Consider the following 15,695-nt stretch of genomic DNA (forward strand, 5'->3'; position numbering starts at 1 on the left):
TCTGAGTGGGGGCCCTTGGGCGTTCTGCCCTCCCCAGCCATGTCTAGTGGGTGATGCTCTGCTGACCAGAGTTTCATTGCTTTGACCGAGCAGCAGCAGAACAGTACTGAGCACTGCAGCAAGAACACACATCCCAGCCATCAAACGCCACCCCTTGCTCAGCATCAGTCCCCCCCCCCCGCGTCCTCTTGGCGCGCCCTCTGCCGGGTGAGGTAGGAGCCAACAGTTTGGGAACACGTCTCTTCCTTTCCTCTGCTGCTTGAGGAGAGTCTGTCTTGCATCTCCACATTCCAGGATGGTGTTACAGCACGCGTGTACTCGTGCAGGCCAACAGGCTGCTTGGGATCTGCTGTCACCAGCCATTCCTTCTCCTGGGCTTTGCACAGGGCCACCGTGGGCTGCCACTTCCTCCTCCTTCTTGCACCTTCCACAGCAGAGCCTCCCCGTAGCAGCAGCAGTGGACTGGCCACCCCCACAGGAAGTGGCAAGGAGAGGATGAGCAATGGGGGGAGGAGTCACAGCCAGGGCCTCTTGGCACCATCTCGGGGTGGGGGGGGACCTGCCGGCTCACTGCCCAGGAGCAAAAGGCAGAGTTCCCTCCTGGGGTGGGGGGGAAAGCAGAGGGGGGGAGGGGGGAGGTCTGCCTCCTCTGTGCCAGCAGCAGGGCTGTCTTGACCGGTCCCTGTGGGGCTATGGGGGGCACAGGAGTGGGGGGGCCGGGGCTTGTCTCTAGTACAGCACTTCCTCGAAGCGGAGCAGCAGGAACTGTTGCAGGGGGGGTGGCAGGCCCAGCTCGGGCAAGGCCTGGAGAAGACGCCCATCAAGGGCGCTCCGCAGGGCACACCGAGCCAGGTGCTTCAGGGAGCGGGGACTCTGGCCCAGGGAGAAGAGGGACTGGAAAAACTGAGGGTGCTCCTGCAAGAGAAAAGAGGGCACCGTGAGTGGCCCCCAGCACACAGAAGGGAGGGCACAAGAGCCACTGGCCTGGGCCAAACTGGTGGTGGCCCCGTCGGCACAGTCTGGCAGCCCCCTGTGGCTCCACGAGGCTGGCACCGAGTCCAAATCAGTGTGGCTCTGCAGATGGGGAGTCACTCAGTCCACGAGCCAGTGGTGCCGGCTACGAGCCACAAAGCCAACGAAACTCCGGGCCGGCCCCAGTCTGTTCAGGGGCAGAAGCCCCCGCTGGCCCCTCAAAGGCTTCCATGAGGTGGGGCTCACTGCCCGTGCATCTGCCGCCCCTCGGCCTCCCGAGAGGCCCCCCCCTGCAAGAAGGGCCTTGGCTCCACACCCCTCCCCCGCCTCTGGGCCCATGGCAGTGGGGCTGCGCCTTGGGAGCAGAAGGGGTGTGCGGTTTGGGGAGCTCAAGTCTCCCGGGCTCTTCTCGCCCACATGGGTGGGGTGGGGGCCCTGTGGGGACACTTCCTGGGGCCAACCAAGCCATTAGGAAAGAGACGGGGCTTGTGGCAGAGCAGGTTTTTAACCAAGCTTGGCGTGACTCCTCCCCCCAAGGGAAGGGTGGTGAATTCCTGGGGAAAGATGGGGCGTGGGGGCTGGAGATGGGGGAGGGAGATCCTCATAAGGAAACCAAACTGGAGGGCTGTTGGAAGGAAGGAGGGCTCCTTCGAGAGGGAAGTGTGCACAGGTGAATGTGCGTCAAGGCTAGACGTCCCCGAGCTGAGCCACAATGGCGGAGCTGGGCCTTGGGTGCACGGACCAGGTAGGTGCAGGGGGAGGGATTGCTTCAGAAGCCTGGAGGGAGGGGGGCAAGTCAGAGGGACAGGCGGCTGCCTAAGGTGTGGCCCTGGGGGGTACAGGGTTGGGCCCTCCCCCCACCCTCACCTCCTCTGCGAGGGAAATGGGTGAGTGCAGCAGCGGCCCCTGCCGTCCCTCAGCTTCCAGGCTGGCCCTGGCAATGGACTTCCCAGACTGGACAGGGAAGGATGTGTTGGGCATGGTGTTGCTCTCTCTATCCAGGAGAGCAAAGAAGGCCAGGAAACACTCCCCATGGAATTTAGGGTCCCCTCGCCCCATGGATCAAAGCCAGGAGGCAGGTCTGGAAGGGACCAAGGGGAAGACGGTCCTGCAACACTGAGGGACTCCCACCGCCCTTGCACTGACGGGGCTCACCTGCAGCAGCTCAGCTGGGACGGCTTCTGCCCACTCCTCCGTGACGCGGACATGCTCGTAAGTGTTGACCAGGGCCTCGATGGTGCGGGGGGAGGCACAGCAGTGGCGAAGCACCTGCACAGGAGGAGGGAAGCAGAGAGAGAGAGGCTGCAGGACTTCTCCTGGGCTCAGCACCACCCAAAAGGCAGGCTGGCCTCCTTTCAGAGACAGAGAATGAGGGCAGCAGAACAAGCCCTTATCCCCCCCCCCCCTCAGCTGCGGCCAGCTCTGCTGCTCCTCAGCCAGCCACCTGCGAGGGTCTGAAGCCATAAGAGCAGGATCACCACCCCTGGCCCTCCCCTTCAGCAGTCAGAGGCCAACCTCGGCAGCAAGGACCCTCGGGTGGCCTCCTGGCCCTGGGCTTTGGGGGGCTCCCTGTCTCTGGATGGGGAGGTTCCCAACTCACCCTGTCAAGCAGCCACTGATGGACAAACCACCCGCCTGACCTCTTTTTAAAGCCACCTATGGGGGGCCCCTCACTGCATCCACTGGCAGGAAATCCCACCCTTTAATGACTCACTGGGTCAATAAGTATTTCCCTTTGTCTGCCTGTCTTGTAGCTACTGTCCGTCAGCTTCAGTGGCTCCTCCTCCCACCCTCCCCACCCCAGGCTTCCTTTGAGAAACCTCTGCCAGGTCCCCGTGGGGTGGAGCCTCTTCTAACCTGCACAGTCCCGTCGGCCCCTTCAGCCCTTCCTCCGAGGGGAGGGGCTCCAGCCCCCTCATCCTCCTCTGGACTTTGCCCAGCTCTGCTGCCTCCTTTCTGATACAGGGGTGACCAGAATTGCAGCCAGTGCCCCAGATGAGGCCGCAGACCAAGGACATCAAGCCCTTCCTCATAATCCCCAGCGCAGAGTCTGCCCTTTCCCTGCTGCCCTTTCATTTTAATTGAACTTCCCATTTCAAGATCTCTTTCCGTCTTGCTCCCAGGGAGCACTGCGCATCCCACAGATCTTGAGGGCCTGGGATCGGAACCCTCCTCACCCTCTGCCCAGGGGTAGGGCTCTTTGGGGAAGGTCCGTCAGCACAGAGCGAGGTGGGGGGCAGGGGCAGAGAGACGTCTGCCTCCTGATCTCCCCAGAAGCAGCAGCTTTCTTAGGAGTTCATAGATTAGGGTTTGTAGAATCTTTCAGGCTCAAGTGCCGTGTTCTACTGGAGAAAGTTTTCCTTCCAGACGTTTCGTTCTCAGCTGCGGAGAACATCCTCAGTGGCGTTGCAGCAGGCTGACCACCGGAGCAGGCTTCAACGCCACTGAGGATGTTCTCCGCAGCTGAGAACGAAACGTCTGGAAGGAAAACTTTCTCCAGTAGAACACGGTACTTGAGCCCGAAAGATTCTACAAACCCTAATGATGTTACCAGCTGTGAAAACCTGAAATCTTTGAGTTCATAGATTGGCCTTAGTTGAACCCAGACTGGCTAGCAATAGCGCAATTAACAGACAACATTTATTGCCTCATTCTGACCTGTCACTCTTCCCTCATTGCCTCGTTCTGACATGTGCCTGCTTTATCGCTTTCCCACGCAAAGGCTGTCCAGACCAAACATTCTTTCAGTTTGTTAATTTCACTTTTTTGCCCTTGGATTCTAACTTTGTACCGCTTTGCATGCTTAACCCCTCCCCACCAGCTCTGTGTAGCTCTGCTCACTGGACCCTGTTCCATTGTCCGAGGAAGTGTGCTTGGAGCACACAAAAGCTCCGGTTCTGAATAACACTTGGCTGGTCCTGGACCCCTACTTGGTTCTGCTGCTTCAGAGCAACATGGCTGCTGCCCCCCCCCCCCACACCTGGACCTTTCTTAAGATGGTTACTTTGTGTTGGGCTTTAGCAAGTTAGAAACACTTCAGTAATTATAGAGTTAACTGGGTTTTGTTAGACAACAGGAAGCCAGATGTTTTCACTGTAACCAGACTGTTACCTGGTGAGAAAGACATGGAATGTTTGAAGGTCTTAGCTAAATCAACTGGAAGGTAATGTTGTGATTGGAAATCAATGCACTGGCTATTCTGCCTCTCTTCCGGTCTTTGTTTTGGTTGGGGAGGAAATGCCATTCCTAGTAGAGGTCTTTAGCCGTAAAGATCTAGAACGTAGCGCCTGTTATTTTGGTCCCAGCATACCCTTTCCTTGCTAGTTTAAGCAAAGCAGTTTGAGTCTTCAAGCACCCACTTGGCCTCTGCCTGGCTCCTCTCCTCGTATTTTAAACTCTGCTAAATGATATTTTTTCTCAAAGAATATCTCACACTTTGTGAACTGGGGAAGCTTCAAATGCACCACTTGAGGGACATTATTTTAGTAGAGCCGGTTACCTATCCTGAGCACTTGTCTAGAGGCAGAGATTTTGCCACAAATCATTACTCTCCAGGTGCACATATTTCATTCTTTAAAATGCAGTTGCCTCCACGATCGCTTGTGGCTTCAGAGGTCTGCATTACAGGCAAATATGCATGGCTCAGGCATAAGTAGGGGGCCTAAGTAGGGGGCGGGATTTATTACTTTTTTTTAACTTATGCCCCACCCTTCCCCCAAAGAGGGCTCTGCTATCCCCAGAGGCGTGCTGCTCTCGAGAGCTCTGGGGCAGAGGAGTAGCGCTGGAGGGCCAAGAGCAAAGGGATGCAGGATCCAGCTGCTGATGTCTGCTGTCCTTTGGGTCATGTCTGGATCCTGCTGCTCTTTGACCTCTGAAAGCAGTCAGGTTTCCGGGCTTGGGTGGCGCTTCCCCAGCCCCTCCCCCGGCTCCTGCTGCCCGGGGAAGAAAGAGGTGGCCCGTCTCCCCCCTTGCCGGTCATGAGCCACAGCCAGAGCGGGCCTCACCCAGCCTGAGTCCCGCAGCCAGACCTGTAACAGGAGACCCCCTCCCCTCCCCAGGAGGTGCAGGGGCAGCGGCTGAGCAGCAGGGCTCAAAGCCAGAGGAGCTGGGGTGGGGGGCAGGAGCCTCAGCCCAAAGGCCTTGTGGCCCTCTCTTCCAAGCAGCCCTCTGCCCTCATCCTCAGGCTTCCAGGAGGCCCTCGGTGCTAGAGGAGGCCGGCTGCTTCCAAGGGAAGGCCACTGGGGCTGAGGGGCGGGCGTGTCCCAAGAGGGCCTTCCTTCCTTCCAGCTCTGTCGCTCCCCCCTCAGCGGCCACACCTTGAGAAGGGCTCCTGGCCAGATGCGCACTGCCCCGTAGTTGAGCAGGCCCCGCACCACCTCCTCGGGCTGGTGCTCCAGTCGGTAGGCCGCCACCTGCAGGATGTTGTGCATGGCCATGTTGCCGCTGTAGCTCATGATGTTGACGTTGGCGCCGTGGGAGAGGAGAAGCTCTACCACGCGGGGGTTGGCATTCTTGCAGGCCTGGTGGAGTGGGCGCTGGCGGTCAAGGTCAGTGGTGTTCACCTGGGCACCGGCGGCCACCAGCTGCTGGCACACCTGGAAGTAGTCCTCCGTGGCCTGGGCAGGGTGAGGCTGGGCACAGGCGGCGTTCAGTGGCGTCTGCCCCTCTGCGTTCCTGGCCTCCAGGCGGGCCCCATAGCTCAGGAAGAGGCGGACGTGCTCCCCCAGGCCCAGCCGAGCCACCACGTGCAGGGGGGTGTCCTCCTCCTCCTCGGTGGTGCTGTCCACGTGAGCTCCGTGGCACAGTAAGAGCCGTGCGCACCTGCCAGGAGGGAAGGCAGAGCAGCCTTCAGGGACTGGCAGGCCATGCCCACCCTGCGCCCTTGCCTGGCAGCCTGGGGGATGGTGAAGCCGGGAGGGCAGGCATCGGGCAGCAGCAGCAATCCGAGGCCAGGCCGGGGGTGGGGTGGGGGGAGCACTCACTGGAGGGAGTCTGGGCTCTGGCACAGGTGCAGGGGCTTCCGCCCATCTTCAGAGACCGCCTCTGGGTCAGCGCCGAAGGACAGCAGGAGTCTGACGCAGTCCGCCTGGGCAGCTGTGCAGGCCACATGCAGGGCTGTCTGGCCCCCGGGAGCGAGCTCCACGTCTGCCCCCCGCAGCAGCAGGTGGCGCAGGCAGTCCACGTAGCCACGGCTCGCTGTGATGTGGAGAGGGCTGGTGAGCTCTTCCTCGTAGGTCAGTGACCAGAGTCCTGCCAGAGAGAGGGACAGCAGGCAGCACATCAGGCCCCTTTGGTCAAGCAGAGAGCCCAGGATGCCTGCAGCCTCACACCACGCGGAGGGATGCGGCACGCTGGGCAGGCTCAGCATAGGAGCACATGGAGGAAGGCAGCTCTCCCGGTCTGGGCTGGAGGAGGAGGAGGCCTTCCCCATCCCCTCCTGCCAGGAGATGCCTCCTGGCGCTGGGCTTTGGGAGGCTGATCGCCTCTGGATGGGAAGGTTCCCAACTCACCCTGCTGAGCAGCTACTGACGGACAAACCACCTGCCTGAAAAGTCCCATCAGCCCCTTCAGCCTTTCCTCCGAGGGGAGGGGCTCCAGCCCCCTCCCTCGTCCTCCTCTGGACTTTGCCAGTCTGGGCTGGAGGAGGAGGCCTTCCCCATCCCCTCCTGCCTGGTCCTTCATTAACTGGAGATGCTGCCTGCCCGAGACTGCACCGGGGACCTTCCCCACACAAGGCAGAGACTCCTCCACTGAGCCTCCCCCAGGCCTGCACAAGGCCCACCAGAGCAAGAGCCCCCTGCCCCCACTCATGCCCCCCTCCTGCACACCCAGCCTCTCTCCTCCCTCCCCCCCCCCGCCCCGCAACGCACTCAGGCAGCGGAAATTGAAGCGGTACTCCTTCCACTCCTCCAGGTTGCTGGTGTCAAAGACGGAGTTGGGTCCCACCCCGCTCTCGGGGTCTCCCAGCAAGCAGAGGATGGTGCACCCGTCTCCAGCCAGGAGAGCCTGCCAGAAAGCCTGAGCAGGCCCCTCCGCCTTGGTGGTCACAATGGGCTCCATGAAGGCTGCCCCCCACCCCAGCCCAGTGGGGCTGGCCTGGGGGAGGCGTGGAAATCCCCCCCCCCCCCGGGAGCAAATGGCTGGAGGCTGCCCCTGCCTGCCTGCCTGCTTGCTGGGGGTCGGATTGCAGCCGGTGCTATTCTTGCCTTGTGACTCACAGAAGGAGCCTGTTGAAAGGGGAAGCAACAGAGGGGAGGGGAGGGGAGGGACTGGGGGCATGGCTTTCTTTCTTTCTTTCTTTCTTTCTTTCTTTCTTTCTTTCTTTCTTTCTTTCTTTCTTTCTTTCTTTCTTTCTTTCTTCCAATCCAGGGCTTGCCTTTCTCCCAAGTAACTGTAAAACAAGTCTGGAAACAAGTGGAAAGGTGGCCAAGGGAATGAGAGTCCGTTCTGGCCCCTCCGACTGAACAGCATCAACTCAGGCAGCAAAATGACGGCTCCCCCTCCCCCTCTGCACATCTTTCCCAGGTTGCTGCCCAAAGAGCCCAGAGATCCAGATGTTGACTGCCAAGGGCTGTGAATTTAGGGGGAAGTGTTAAAAAGAGGGCAAGGCATCATGGTCAGCTGATGAAAGGACCAGGTGCTAGTTCCCACTGCAGCAGGGGGGCTCTCTTCTGGGTCCCTCGGCAACATTTTCACAAGAGATGACCTTCTAGGCCTTTTCACTTTCTGACACTCAAAAGGCCATCTCCCCCCTGCCCCCTAAAAAAGATGGAAGTCATGATACAGCCTGGAACAACAGAGGGCAGGCCCAGGGAGGAAGTGACCACAAGGGCTGGGGAGACTACCCCACCTTGTACCCCCCTGTGACCTCCAGGTGACCTCCACGCATCTCTTCTCCAGGACCTCCTGGCAACACAGACCTGGGACTCCTTTTTGAAACAGGTGACACCAAACCCAGAGCCGCGTTGAGGGCTCCTTCTTTCAGCCATTTCTTCACATGAGCAGAGGAAGCCGCCTTCTACTGCACCAGCCCCTCCATCCAGCAAGGTCAGCTCCAGCCACTCTGACCCCTTTCAAGGTCCCCAGCAAGGGAGGGCTTTCCAGCCACCTCCTCTCTCTTGGCCTCCTTCCTGGAGATGCTGCCAGGGACTGAAGCTGGGACTTCCTGTGTGCCCAGAAAATGCCCTGCCTCTGAGAGGGGGGGGGGTCATAACTGATGGGGAATTTTCCTTTTTTAGAGTTCATAAACACTCTCTCTTACCACAACTTCCCAAAACAACCGAATGCTCCCAAGATCTACTATAAGGTTTTCGCTAGCGTTTTTCCCTAGTTTGATTTAGTTCTGTTCACAATTTTCAAAAACAACAGATAAGCTTTATTGTACTCCAGTTTTCTTGCAGGACAGTTTGCTTAAGTTCTATATATAGAAAAGCAAAACAGTTAGATAGCAAACTCACATTATACTCTCAATCAAAGCTCTTATAGATTCTTATACAATTAGAATAATTTCCAGTTTCAGTAGTTAAACTTACAAACTCTATTCTCTCAGTTAACAAATCTCAGACACTCTAATACCTGCTAAAAGTTCCCAATTGTCTCTTCTCTGGATCCTGTTACCATTAGGTGGATCTGTAACTGGCTGACAGGTCGCACCCAAAGAGTGCTTGTGAATGGCTCCTCATCCTCTTGGAGAGGAGTGACAAGTGGAGTGCCTCAAGGATCTGTCCTGGGACCTGTTTTGTTCAACATCTTTATCAATGATTTGGATGAAGGAATAGAGGGAATGCTTATTAAATGTGCCGATGATACTAAATTGGGAGGGGTTGCAAACACAGAAGAAGACAGAAACAGGATACAGGATGACCTTGACAGGCTGGAAAACTGGGCTAAAACCAATAAAATGAATTTTAGCAGGGATAAATGTAAAGTTCTGCATTTAGGTAGGAAAAATCCAATGCATGGTTATCGGATGGGGGAGACTTGTCTTAGCAGTAGTATGTGGGGAAAAGATCTAGGGGTCTTAATGGATCGTACACTGAACATGAGTCAACAGTGTGATGTGGTGGCTAAAAAGGCAAATGCAATTTTGGGCTGTATCAACAGAAGTAAAGTGTCCAGATCATGTGATGTGATGGTATCACTTTGCTCTGGTAAGACCTCATCTGGAGTACTGTGTTCAGTTTTAGGCACCACAATTTAAGAAGGATATAGACAAGCTGGAAGGGGTCCAGGGGAGGGCGACGAAGTTGGTGAGGGGTCTGGAAACCAAGTCCTATGAGGAAAGGTTGAAGGAGCTGGGCATGTGTAGCCTGGAGAGGAGGTGGCTGAGAGGTGATAGGATCACCATCTTCAAGGACTTGAAGAGCTGTCATATAGAGGATGGTGAGGAATTGTTTTCTGTGGCCGTGGAAGGTAGGACCAGAACCAATGGATTGAAATTAAATCAAAAGAGTTTCTGGCTCAACATTAGGAAGAACTTCCTGACCGTTAGAGCGATTCCTCAGTGGAACAGGCTTCCTCGGGAGGTGGTGGGCTCTCCTTCCTTGGAGGTTTTTAAACAGAGGCTAGATGGCCATGTGACAGCAATGAAGATCCTGTGAATTTAGGGGGAAGTGTTTGTGAGTTTCCTGCATTGTGCAGGGGGTTGGACTATATGACCCTAGAGGTCCCTTCTAATTTTATGATTCTATCAGTCCAATCTTTAGTTAAAGATCTTTAACCCAGCTTTGGTTTAACCTGCCCAGAGATGCCATTTGGCTTTCTGATTCAAGCAGCAAGATGGTGAGAAATTTCTGAAGCTTATATTGGTTCTTGCCCTGAGAACTTCTCATTTATCTCTGATAATATCTCTCTTCCGAGTCAATCTGGCACTTTTCTCACCCGCTGCAACTTAGATGGGCTCTCGCACTCTGGCCAATGTCCATCTATCTTTAGATCTCAGACATTGTCCAATGAGAAATTCTCCCCTTATCTGATTCTTCCCATCTACTAAACCAAAACATCTTTCTTGCCAGAATACTTTCCCCCCTAAGATTAGCCCCAGATAAACTCTCTTTCACTGACCAAACAGTGTAAAATGACATAGACCCTTCATAGGTGACTTTCATAAGGGAGCTCTAATATTCCCCAGAATAATAACCGCAGCTCTAATTGCACGCTACTGCAAGAGGAGAGTTCAGGGAAGGGGGAAGGCATGCAGTGGCAAGGGTGCCAATCCTCCAGGTGTCTCCCAAAGAAGGAATTTGGCCTCTGTCATAACCAGGTGCTGGGTTGGCAGAGGACCTTGGGGCCAGGCCGCAGAACTGGCAGGAAGGGGGATTGGGAGTTCTGTTCCTCTTGGCCAGGAGCCCCTAAATTGAGCAGGTGGTGGCAGCGTGCCCCAGTGGTGGGAAGAGGATAAGCTCCCTTCAGGAGTTGGCAACTCAAAAGGGAGTTGATGGGACTGGGTCTGAAGACAGAATCGGGCCGGTTCCGTCACACTGCCCTTTTAAAGGGATTTCCCCTGGGGGAAACAGGACTCGCAGCTCCCCTTCTAAGCTCGGAGGTCCTGCCTCAGAGTCTCCCTCTGCCCCATGCCTGGCCACTCACTGCGGGTGCACGGGAAGTGTAGCCCCCTGCCTGCCCCCTGGAGCCCCTCCTAAAACAGCATGTCTGAAGCAGGGGCGGGGGAGGTCTCAGTGGTACAGAGAACAGCTCCTCACATCAAGAGTTCAGAATGTTCCTTAACAAGAAATGGAAGACCTTGGGAGGAAACGAGGAAATCCTCCGCCCCTCTCACCACAGGTGCCTTAAGCGATGTCAAAACAGGGCAGGCTGCTCTAGCTGAGGCAGCTCCAACTCCCTGCCCAATTGCCAGGGGCTCCCTGGTGAGGCCAAGTGGCTGAGATGGCTGCCTCAGGAGGCGAGAGTCCTCTTGCAGGTCCTCCCAGGAAAGCAGCAGCCCACGGGGGAAGAGGCCTTGCTTGCTGCCCAGACAGAGGCTTTGTCCGCTCTATTCCTCCTCCCCCTTGACCCCAGCCTGCCCAGGCCAAGGAGACTTTTCCTGTTGTCTCCGGAAGCCCCTTCCTCAGCCTCTCTAGGGCTTGACATTCCCAGCCCTCCCTTCCAAGCACTGACTCTGATTAGTGCACAGAATCATAGAATCCCAGAGGCCATCTAGTCCATCCTCACTGCTCAAGGCAGCAGGATCCTCCTAGAAGAGCCCCCCTGACCAGGGTTTGCCCAGCCGCTGCTTCAAGCCCGCCAGGGAGGGGGAGCTGATTCCCCCACTGTTGAACAACTCTGGCTGTCAAAAAGTGTCTCCTAATATCCCGCCCTTCATTTAGACCCACTCTTGAGAGTCCTGTCCTCTCCAGCTCCCTGCCCTCCTCCTTGAAGGGGCAGCAGCCCTTCAGAGGCTGAAAGAGCCATCATGTCTCTCCTCAAGTCACTCAGCCAGAGTCCCAAGTCACCATGTTTAGTAATCTGGAATTGATTTCTTTGCTGGAAGAGAAGCTGGGTGACCACACTCCATTCCGATGGGATGCCTTTGACAACTCCTCTTTGAGTGCCGCTCTCCAACCAGTTCCCTCTATCCATCCAGTCCACAGCCCTCCAGCTTACCCATCAGAACATCCTGGGGAACCCTGTCCAAAGCTTTCCTGAAATCCAGGTGGACAACATCGACAGCATTCCCTTAATCCAGGAAGCTCGTCACTCGATCAAAGAAGGAAATGAGGCTGGTCTGGCAGGACCTGTGGGGGACAAATCTGCGCTGACCCCCCCCCCCCCATCACCAAGCTGTCCTTTAGGTGCTCACAGATGGATCCCTTAAAGATCTGCTCCAGGATCTTCCCTGGGGCGCAGGTGAGAGTGACTGGCCTGTAGTTTCCTGGGTCATCCCTCCTCCCTTTTTTGGAGATTGGGGCGACCTCTGGCCTGCTGCTGAGATCTGATGAGCTCAGGCTAGAGGGTATCATCCCACCACCTCACAAGTGGGTAGTGAGGCAGGCAAAAGAGCATTTGAGGAGCAGATTGCTAAAATCATTATGAGAAACAACCACCATTTCTTTAAACGTCTGTGGATCAGGAGACTGGCTCAGGAGGCAGCTGGAACATTAGATGACAAAGGAAGAAAAGGATCGGTAAAGAAAGGTGGAGACACGACAGAGAAACGCAAAGGCTTATTTCACCTGTGTTCCCTGTGGGAAGTGTGGTGGGGCATATCTGGGGAAGGGTGTCTGAGGCACGGAGTCAAATGGAGGGAATGATCTATGAGGAGGACCTGGAGCTAGCGGGCAAATGAGAACCCTGCCTGTCAGCAGGGAAGAGGACAATACCTCTGGGTGGAAACTAGGGTTGCCAATCCCCAGGTGGGGACAGGGGATCCCCTCGTTTGGAGGCCCTCCCCTCGCTTCAGGGTAATCAGAAAGCTGGAGGGAGAAGCAAATGGCTGCTGGGAACTCTATTATACCCTATGGACACTGATTCCCATTGGGTATAATGGAGAATTGATCTGTGGGTATCTGGGGCTCTGAGGGGGCAGTTTTTTGAGGTAGAGGCATCAAATTTTAAGCATAGTATCTGGTGCCTCTCCTTAAAACACCTCCCCAGATTCAAAAAGCTTGGACTTGGGGGTCCAATTCTATGAGCCCCCAAAGAAAATGCCCCTATCCTTCATTATTTCCAAATGGAGGGAAGGCATTTTTTTAAAAAATGTGGTCCCTTCAGAGCACAATCCTGCTTGTTACAGCCTTACTCCTGGCTCCACCCCCGAAGTCTCCTGGCTCCACCCCCAAAGTCTCCTGGCCCCACTCCCCAAAGATCCCAAATATTTCTTGAGTTCGACCTTGCAACCCTAGTAGAAACTTAACTGTGAAATTGTTGATCTAATAACCTGTATAGATGACTTGACACTAAAATCAACTTCTGTAGTAGAGAAACGGTAGCAAAAGCTACACCAACTATTAAAAAGGAGTGCAGAGGGGAACTAAGACACAACACACTAGTTAGCCTAATGTCTGTCCAAGGTAAGTTCGTGGGAATTATTATTAAAGGTAAATTATTAAGCCCATGGAGGAACAAGGCTGCTTAGAGAAAGAGTCAGCATGGCCTCTGTAAAGGGAAGTCCTGCCTCCGCCAGCCTTCGGGAGTTCTTTGAGAAAGTGAACAAACAGTACTGTAGTCCAACTTTTGCTCACGATATGAGTTCGATCCTGGTGGAAGCTGGGTTCAGGTAGCTGGCTCAAGGCTGACTCAGCCTTCCATCCTTCTGAGGTTGGTAAAAGGAGTACCCAGCTTGCTGGGGGGATGGAGTGTAGATGACTGGGGAAGGCAATGGCAAACCACCCCGAAAAGGCTGCCATGAAATCGGTGTGATGTGATGTCACCCCAGAGTCAGAAACAACTGCTGCTTGCACAGGGGACTACTGTTGTTCTAGAGCACTTATAATAACCTTGTTGTTCTTATACTGCCTGGGTCTACATGCCTCTTCAGTTACAGAAAGAAAAGGCTTTGTTGAAAAGGGAACATAAGAGAAGCCATGTTGGATCAGGCCAGTGGCCCATCCAGTCCAACACTCTGTGTCACACAGTGGCCAAAAACCCCAGGTGCCATCAGGAGGTCCACCAGTGGGGCCAGGACACTAGAAGCCCTCCCACTGTGCCCCCCAAGCCCCAAGAATACAGAGCATCCCTGCCTCAGACTTTCATCTGTACCCTGTGGCTAAGAGCCGCTGAAGGACATCTGCTACATATGTTTATCCAGTCCCTTCTTGGTGTAGTGGTTAAGTGCGTGGACTCTTATCTGGGAGAGCCGGGATTGATTCCGCACTTCTCCACTTGCGGCTGCTGGAATGGCCTTGGGTTAGCCATAACTCTCACAGAGCTGTCCTTGAAAGGGCAACTTCTGGGAGAACTCTCTCAGCCCCACCTACCTCACAGGATGTCTGTTGTGGTGGAGGAAGGTAAAGAAGATTGTAAGCTGCTCTGAGATTCAGAATGGAGGGCGGGTTATAAATCTTCTTCTTCTTCTTGAACCTATCTATGCTTGTAGCTGCTGCCACTTCCTGTGGCAGTGAATTCCATGTATTAATCACCCTTTGGGTGAAGAAGTACTTCCTTTTATCCTTTTTAACCCAATTGCTCAGCAATTTCATCGAATGCTCACGAGTTCTTGTATTGCGAGAAAGGGAGAAAAGTACCCCTTTCTCTACTTTCTCCATCCCATGCATAATCTTGTAAACCTCTATCATGTCACCCCGCAGTGAACGTTTCTCCAAGCTAAAGAGCCCCAAGTGTTTTAACCTTTCTTCCTAGGGAAAGTGTTCCAACCCTTTAATCATTCTAGTTGCCCTTTTCTGCACTTTCCCCAGTGCTAGAATACCCTTTTTGAGGTGTGGAGATGGGAATTGCACACAGGACTCCAAATGAGGCTGATCCAGCAGCAGCAGGACTCTCCGTAGGGGTTGGAGCACTTCCTGTGAGGAAAGGCCAGGGCCTGGTGCTTGCAGCCTAATAAGGAGATGACGAAGGGGGAACATGACAGATGTTGACAAAATTATGTCTGCAGTGGAGAAGGCAGACGGGGAAGCTTTTTTGTCTCCCACAAATACTAGATCTTGGGGCTGCTCGGTGAACTTGCAGGGCAGAGAAAAGGAAGCCCTTCTTACTCGATGAGTAATTAAATGCTGGAAGACACTGCCAGCAGATGCAGTGGTGTCCACAAGTGCAGATGCCTTTAAGTGGTGATTAGGGGGATCCGCGGAGGATGCTTCCGTCAGTGGCTGCTCGCCATGGTGAATAAGGGGCCCCCTCCAGACCCGGGGGACAGCAAGCCTCTGAAGCCCTGTGCCACCAGGGGTGGGCCCTGCCACTGTGCCCGTTTGCTGGCCCTCCAAAGCAACTGGTTGGCCATGGCGTAACTCAAAGGACCACTGCCCTGATCCAGCAGGGATCTTCTCATGCTCTCTTATCAAAGTGTCCCCTTGATGTGAAACGTTTTGGCTCCAGCACCCTCCTCTGATCCTGTCCCCTTTACCAGTCGCTGATCGGAGGGCTCCCCCCCCCCAAGCTGGCCTCAGCCCTTCCTCTGGCTTGGCCCCCACAAGTCCTCCTGCAATGCTGCTGCCAGGCCCCCCCCCCAGCCCTTACCCCATTTCTGGCTGGTCCAGCGCAGGTCGTGGCTCCTGGCTGGAATGACGAGGTTGACTTTGGCTCGCTCCGAGAAGAGCCGCTGCACCTGCTGCAGATCCCCTGTGTACAGGGCATTCTGGACCACCACGTCTTGGCACTCCAGCGGCTCCTTGCGGCTCCTCCAGCTCTGGGCAGGCCCTGGCAGGCCCCTCCCTGGGAGCATGGTGGGAAGGGCCTGAAGGAGGCCTGCACTGGAGCTCAGAGCTCCTTAGCCAGCATGCAGCTCCTGCCGCTGTTGACCTTGGAGAAGGGCTGGGCGGCTGGCAGGCAGGTGCTGGCTGGCCTCAGCCTTTATAAATAGAGCCCTTGGAAGTCTGCCACTGGCCTGCTTCCCGTCACCTCCCCGCATCTATTTCCATGCCGGACCCAGGTCCTGCTTCGTCTCTGGCTTGGCCGGCCTCATCTGAGGAAGCGCAGAGAGCTTCCTTCTCCCATGTCTGCAAAACAGCCGGCCTGACATTGGATGCTTGCCTGGGGATCAGCCCCTCGGACTTCAGCACAGGCAGGGCAGAGCTGGCTCAGAGCGCCCAGAGCCTCAGCCTCAGCCCCCT

At 55.5% G+C, this 15,695-nt stretch overlaps 1 protein-coding gene across 1 annotated transcript; it reads right to left on the minus strand.

The window, feature by feature from the left end:
• Window positions 1-713: 713 nt before the first annotated feature.
• On the minus strand, window positions 714-15,307 carry ASB10 (ankyrin repeat and SOCS box containing 10). The gene is made up of 5 exons (XM_060248213.1): window positions 15,103-15,307; window positions 5,955-6,222; window positions 5,289-5,793; window positions 2,128-2,241; window positions 714-915 (listed from the first exon to the last, which is right to left on the minus strand). Exons 1-5 carry the CDS (start codon window positions 15,305-15,307, stop codon window positions 730-732), a joined length of 1,278 nt encoding a protein of 425 aa, XP_060104196.1. The 3' UTR covers window positions 714-729.
• Between the last annotated feature and the right edge of the window lie 388 nt (window positions 15,308-15,695).

The sequence above is a fragment of the Heteronotia binoei genome, chromosome 10, assembly GCF_032191835.1.
Source record: "Heteronotia binoei isolate CCM8104 ecotype False Entrance Well chromosome 10, APGP_CSIRO_Hbin_v1, whole genome shotgun sequence".
NCBI classification, from domain to species: Eukaryota; Metazoa; Chordata; class Lepidosauria; order Squamata; family Gekkonidae; genus Heteronotia; species Heteronotia binoei.

Bases quoted from the DNA above. Each gene is read 5' to 3' on its own strand.
- ASB10 (XM_060248213.1), bottom strand. From the start codon at position 15,307: ATGCTCCCAGGGAGGGGCCTGCCAGGGCCTGCCCAGAGCTGGAGGAGC. The intron at 6,223-15,102 runs GTAAGGGCTGGG...TCTCTCTGGCAG, and splicing joins CTGGACCAGCCAGAAATGGG to GACTCTGGTCACTGACCTAC. The intron at 2,242-5,288 runs GTGTGGCCGCTG...CCTCCTGTGCAG, and splicing joins GGCCAGGAGCCCTTCTCAAG to GTGCTTCGCCACTGCTGTGC.